This window comes from Rhodofomes roseus (genome assembly GCF_022264815.1).
Source record: "Rhodofomes roseus strain CIRM-BRFM 1785 chromosome Unknown C8Q71scaffold_4, whole genome shotgun sequence".
Classification (NCBI taxonomy): Eukaryota; Fungi; Basidiomycota; class Agaricomycetes; order Polyporales; family Fomitopsidaceae; genus Rhodofomes; species Rhodofomes roseus.
The window spans coordinates 1,521,268-1,527,744 of NW_025952960.1; the positions used below are offsets into that span (position 1 = coordinate 1,521,268).

A 6,477-nucleotide genomic window follows, 5' to 3' on the forward strand; every position below is an offset into this window, starting at 1 on the left:
CATAGCTTGCCACTCATTCCTTTGTTCTCTGACTCTTCTCACTTATGTCATACCTTTGGTTCGCTCGATTAGGTCTACGATCGAACATGTATAAATACTCTACGTACGGAGGGCTTAAGGCCCAAGCTTCAATACGAGGACGCTTGCCTACTCACCTTCGCGTCCGACCATCGACTTCCCGTGTGTTTCCGACCTCGCCGACGCTACGCTCACCCGCGCCAACGCGCCGACAAGCCGGATTCCTCACATTTTTTGAGTAGTCCTTTTTCTCTCGTATTCTTCGTTAACCTACGCGCGACGGCTTGATCACCCGTTCGCCGAATTTTTCATGTTGTTTAAAGGTACCCGTGATACAAGCATGCAGAACGTTACCGGTAATGAAGACGCCTATCCGGAGGGAAGGACCCTCGCAGATAAGGCACGTGACGCTGGAGGCGACCTCGACGAACTGAGGGACGTGCTCCTAGCGTTAGGAATGGCGGGTGAGTTCGAACGTATCCGACTCACCATGGACCGCGTGCAGTGCGGTCCGCCTTGTAGGAACTGCACAGCCGTCAGACGCTCAGTCGTGGGTAACACTCGACTGAATTAGGATTACCTGCACAGCCGTCAGACGCTATGCAGGACGTGAGTAACTATCGTAAGTATGGAACACGGAACTCTCACCTCAGTCGTGGGTAACACTCGACTGAGGAGAGAAGAGAGGGGAAGGGGACGAGAGGACGAACCACCCCCGGCGGTCTGTCACGTGCGGTGTGGCCGAGATCGAGATCACGTGCCGCAACCTCAACACTCCTCCTCGGCGCGGAGTCGACGAGATCTCGGCGAGGAAGAGAACGTATCGTACGTATAGTAGGTGTCGCGTGTGAGTAGTGCATTGCAGGGGTAGGGTCAACCCGCAGGGGTCACGGGTAGGGGTACATGAGGGTAGGGGTACGGGTAGCCATTTCCGTACCCCCGTACCCGGCCATTACCCTTTATGGAAAGTCGCAATGTCAGCCTTCGGGGACTCACCGCTCACTCAGATCTTGATCTGCAGCTCTTACTGTTTACGGCAAACCAAGCCAGGCCCCGCTAGAATAAAATACACATTTGTACAAATTACATGCTTGCATAAGCATCAAGCTGAGTCACATTGCTACCCCAAAAGCCTCGCACCCCTCAAGGGCTCCGCAATCCTAACCCCCACCATGTCTGCCAGTGGGAACCGCGTCAGCAAAAGACCAAAGATTCCAACCGAGAAACAAAGGGCAGCAGAGTCTCCCCCGAGACCTGCTAAGCCGCCGAAGAAATCACGTACCGACAGCGCCGACAACGCTCAGCCTAGCTTGAAGGTGCCGACAGCGAGCACGAAAGCACCGATGGCGAGCGCAAAGGGTTTGGCAGCGAGCGCTGTGTAGGTTGCGAGTCTCCCGGGGCCGTATGAGGTGGCAGGGAGTGTTACGTCAACGTTTGTTTTTCCTTATTTGTGCTCGAGCATTGTACTATCCCAGCATGGGCCCAACCCCATGACGCTACGCTTCCAGTCTTCGGACTCCTTCGCTGTTCGCTCCGGTCCAACCCGGAGCAGTTCACGTGATCTCTGACTCGGTATGACTCGTCGTGACTCATCTCTTACTCATACCTGACTCATCGTTTATGACTCGGTCCCTGACTCGTCATGACTCACTCCCCCGCGCTCCTATTGGCTAGGTAGTTGTGACTCGTCCTGGGCCTGCCCTGAACTCCCTATGTATATAAGACTAGTGTACAATGGCGGTCGAACCTCAGTTCGACCTGGTTATCTATTGAAGCTTCACCAGCTCCTTGGATATCAGAAACTCCCCGCTCGACCTGCTAGACGGACTTAGCAGCGTCTTCGACCATCCTCCCCATCCAAGGACGATCAGAACCTAAGGTCCCTACGTTTAGGGTTAGGTTGAGAGCTAGTGCTCTAGGTGTCACGCTTCGCGTAACAGGGAGCAGGGGTCGATAGTCGGTAGAAACGACGGGTTTCGTTGTCGGACGATGTCGACGTAACTATTAGCAGTCACGGAAGGAAGGGGGAAGAGAAGTGGTTAGGCTACGCTGCCCGATGTTCGTTCCGCTGAACGATGGAACCGCTGTTCCCGCAAAGACATGCAAATACACAGAGTTCGCTGTACGCACGCTCGCCGCTGTCGCCGCAGATCCGCAAGAGAGAGAGAGAGATTTATACGCCGCTAAGAAAACAGAGCTGTCCTGGTTCGCAGGAGTTACCTCTAACCGTCCGCTCTCGAAGTGGTGGTGGTAAGTAAGTCCTCCTCCCCTCGCGCCAGCACGCCATGTCCTTCCCCTCCCAACTTCCCACGCCCTCAAACCTTCCCGTGTTGAACAAGGAGTGAAAAGGGAGTGGCTAGTGTGAAGGCAACACTTAACAGACTACAAGACCAGTTAAGGACAGCAGTCAATGGAGGGCTTGCAAGGTCTCAAGAGACTGAGAGGGAAGACTCAGCAGGCGTAAGACAAGAGGAGAGACCGATACATTTACAGGGGCATCCAGCCCAGTATATATACACATGAGAGAGTCATCACATGATCGTACAGTAAGCGTAAGTAAGCGTTATGTGTAAGCCTGTAGCAGGATGAGTAAGGCGTACACACGTCGTGTCATGATGATGCAATATAGTGCAATGAGCGAATACATCAGGATGATGCGATATGGCACTATAGATAGAATGTGCTGGAAGGCACTGGAAAGGACTGGACAGGCCTAGATCAATGATGTGATCAATGATGCGAAGTGATGTGATCAAGGAATGTGATGGAACATCAAGGAATGATCTGGAATATGATGGAACCATGTGGAATGTTCCATACAGGTCTAGAACAAGTCATGTGCTACAGGTCTGGATCAAGTCCATCAAGAATGTACGTAATATGTAGCAATGAAGAACATAAGTCCATAACGGGTAAGAATAAGTCCTATCCCGTGTGATAACACCTGAAATAGTCGAAGTTCAACATCCCGACTCTCCCCGTTCTCTCCCCTACTCCCCCTTCCTTCCGCACCTGGAGCTGGCATACTGATACATAAACCCTTGTAGTTAGAGTACAGCCGTGATACATACACGACTGTGCTCTACAGATGACACCTAATTAGGAATACCGTGATGTATCACAGCTGGAATCTCTCATACATCACAGATCCAAGCCCAATGTGGCACTTACCATATGTTTGGATTACTAATCATGAGATTGCTCTGCTTCTTGCTGTATTGGGCACCCTGCTGCACGTCAAAATGGCACGCAACCGTGCATATAGAGGGCAGCAGTCGTTCAATGGGTCGAAGACTCGACACGCTCTCATCAGTGCCCGCGCAATAGATCGCGCGCCACGATGACAGAACCAGGCGCTGGCGGTTCCGTGATATTCGGGGCGGTCGGGGCCGCGTGGTGGGCGCGCTTGGGGCCGCGTGGTGGGCACGCTCGGGGCCGCGTGGCGGGCGCAGTCAGGCACAGCATGAGCCGGTAGTCTGGGCCACGTGGCGGGCTCGGGCACGGGCCGCACGGCACAAGCCGGCTAGGCGCTGGGCGCCACCGCCAGAGCACCTACCCGATTTGGCAGCATTGTGGCGCGCGCCCTGCAGAAACAACAAACCAATTGTATTCTGGCCGTGGACATAGCAATACCTGACATTAACACACAAAAAACTGATTATATAGCTGTAAAAATTTAAATGAGGATAACATCGCTCAGGAATATGTGCAATGTACGCACAAGGTACGGCCGAAGCGGAACGAGGGATCGCTCAGCCAATCAGGAAGCGAATAACGGTCAGCGCAAATTTTGCAACACTCATTTGGCACTCATAGCGGTTAAATCGCTTCGTTTAGTCATGGAGATGTGTCACATACACTATAATATCCTTACTTGGCTAATATTCGAGTGAAGAATACCAATGGGCAACCAACAGTCAAGGTTTCATGCTCGAACACACTCAATTGTACAATAGGAAGTGCATATCACTACGCCGTCAAGTGGCCCTGACAACACCTCAATCTCCCGATGAGGTTTTTTGAAAATATGACACAGTAATGTAAGACGAGGCTATACCGGGCTCTATTCTGTCGATACAAAGCCCGCACGATCCTACATGTCATGTTTTCTATTGGGAGGGTGGCCCGAACGATGAGCGCTAACGCGATCTGCCGCGATCTACCACGATCTGATGTGATCTACAGCATAACACCTCATTTTGTCGGCACAATGTCGAGAGTGTATATACAGTATGGTAAAACGAAGCTATAAGTGGCTCTATTGTTCAATACAAAGCCTGCCCGACCCTCCATGTCATGTTTTACTGCCCCGAGCGATGGGCGCTAACGCAATCTAAAGCGATCTACCACGATCTACCTCGATCTACCCGCCTCGGCTATACCGAATACGGTAACGGTCAACGGCGCTGCGCGCCACTACACCTCCGTTTGCTCCTCACATTCTAGACCAATGCCTCTGTAAATCCATACTCATCCTTGTTTCTATTAAGCTGGTCGGAATTCCTATATATTAGCAAATACAAGCATTATTGTAAGCAAGATGTCACCGGACGCTTATGTAATATTAATGCCGCGTATAGCCGCATACCGCGTGCTGCCAGTTCAAGCGGTCAAGCCACGTGCATAGCCGGATATAGCCGCATCAGAACCGCGCGCTGTGCACCGTGCCACTGGCCGTGCGGAATGGGGCAGGCGCATCATACCCGCCAGATCTGTGCCAGATATAGGCATACAAGCGGTGAGTCAGCCACGCGGTGCAAGCACATGCTCACACTGTGCTTTGATACATTACAGCTACATCTGTAATGTATTCTGTGATACATTGACAGGCCTCGTTTGTGCTACAGGCGTACATGTATCACGGCCGTACTGTAATTACAGTCTCCTGATGTATCAATATGACCTTTACGCCTGCCTTCCGGTTGGTCAGTGAAGCCCCAGCCTCCTTCCCTCACCGTCTCCGCCCACCATGTCACTCCCTGGGCAATCCCCATACGTCGTCCGCTTCTACCGTCTCCTCGAGCTCCTTCGACACGAACGCGACCTGGAACCCCGTCTCCTCCCCCACGATCTGACTGCCTGGCTGGCCTGGGCCCATGGAAGCCGTTGGCTATTGGTGTGCCCTTTTCCTAGGGCTCGTCGTCTCCCACGCTGACTGTACTCCAGCGCATGCTGTTCGAGTCTCGTAGCATCGCCGTAGCCTCCGGGGATATCTCTCTCCCTTCCGTCCGCCAGACACCATCCGTGCACGCCCTGATAGTGTACCTCGACACCATCTTCGCCACCCTTCCTTCCGAGCACGCGTCGTCTCTTCCCGAGCCATACCCCGTCATCGCCTGGTCGCCTAACCGCGTCCTCGCCGAGCAGAGCATTGCTGAGGAAGGTGCTCCACTCCCGGCCATTTCCTATCGCAACAGTCCGCTCGCTTTATCGAACCAGCGCGCTTCTTCCGTCGGATGGGACGTCGTCACCGACCAGCTGGAAGCTCTTAGTGATGCTCAGTGTTCGACCACCGACGCCCTTGACCAGCTCGATGGTGGGCTAGCCACGCTCTCTGCCGCGGTCCAAGGTATTCAAGACCAGCTGTCACACGGGCTGTACCTTCCGGACGATTATTCCGGAATTCCTCGTCGTTTAGTCTTCGCCACGTCTAGGGGTTCGATGGCTCTTAATCCACGCCCCATGGGCTTCACGCGTAGCGTTGCTGATGCTGCTGCTGACCGAGAGGCTGGAGGGTCCGGAAGGAACGGGGACGGAGGGAACGTTCGTAACGCAAGCCCTTCGCTCAACTGACCCCATGTAGTCGTCCGTGGCACCTTCTGTAACCGTGTGCTTGGCTTAGTTGGAATCTATTTGGCCCGTTCGTGTTGTGTTCCCCAAGTCCGTACTTCTCGGAGATGCCTTGCGCCGTATTGCTGTCCCATTTCTCGCCCTGACGCGTTCGTATGTTGTCGATTCCGTGCGTAGACCGTGGGCCATGCCCACAACGCGCAGGGATTTCATTGGCCAGAAGAAGAGAAGCTATTCGAACATATCCTCCACCTCAATGAGAACACACTTGCCTTTAAGGAATCACAATGTGGAACATTCAAAGAGGATTATTTCACACCGTACATCATTCTGGTCGTCCCGCACGAGCCATGGGAATATGCAAACATTCCCATTCCGCCTGGCATCAAGGAAAAGGTCATTGCACTACTCAAGGAGAAGATCTCGGCTGGTGTATACGAGCCTAGCCAGGCGTAAAGGTCATATTGATACATCAGGAGACTGTAATTACAGTACGGCCGTGATACATGTACGCCTGTAGCACAAACGAGGCCTGTCAATGTATCACAGAATACATTACAGATGTAGCTGTAATGTATCAAAGCACAGTGTGAGCATGTGCTTGCACCGCGTGGCTGACTCACCGCTTGTATGCCTATATCTGGCACAGATCTGGCGGGTATGATGCGC

At 53.0% G+C, this 6,477-nt stretch overlaps 1 protein-coding gene across 1 annotated transcript; it reads left to right on the forward strand.

Annotated features, from left to right (window-relative positions):
• Positions 1-4,938: 4,938 nt before the first annotated feature.
• C8Q71DRAFT_905001 (uncharacterized protein) lies at positions 4,939-6,264 on the forward strand (the record flags this gene model as incomplete). Its single annotated transcript, XM_047928876.1, has 3 exons — positions 4,939-5,134; positions 5,185-5,781; positions 5,986-6,264. The coding sequence occupies exons 1-3, from the start codon at positions 4,988-4,990 to the stop codon at positions 6,262-6,264; spliced, it is 1,023 nt and encodes a 340-aa protein (XP_047782459.1). The 5' UTR covers positions 4,939-4,987.
• Between the last annotated feature and the right edge of the window lie 213 nt (positions 6,265-6,477).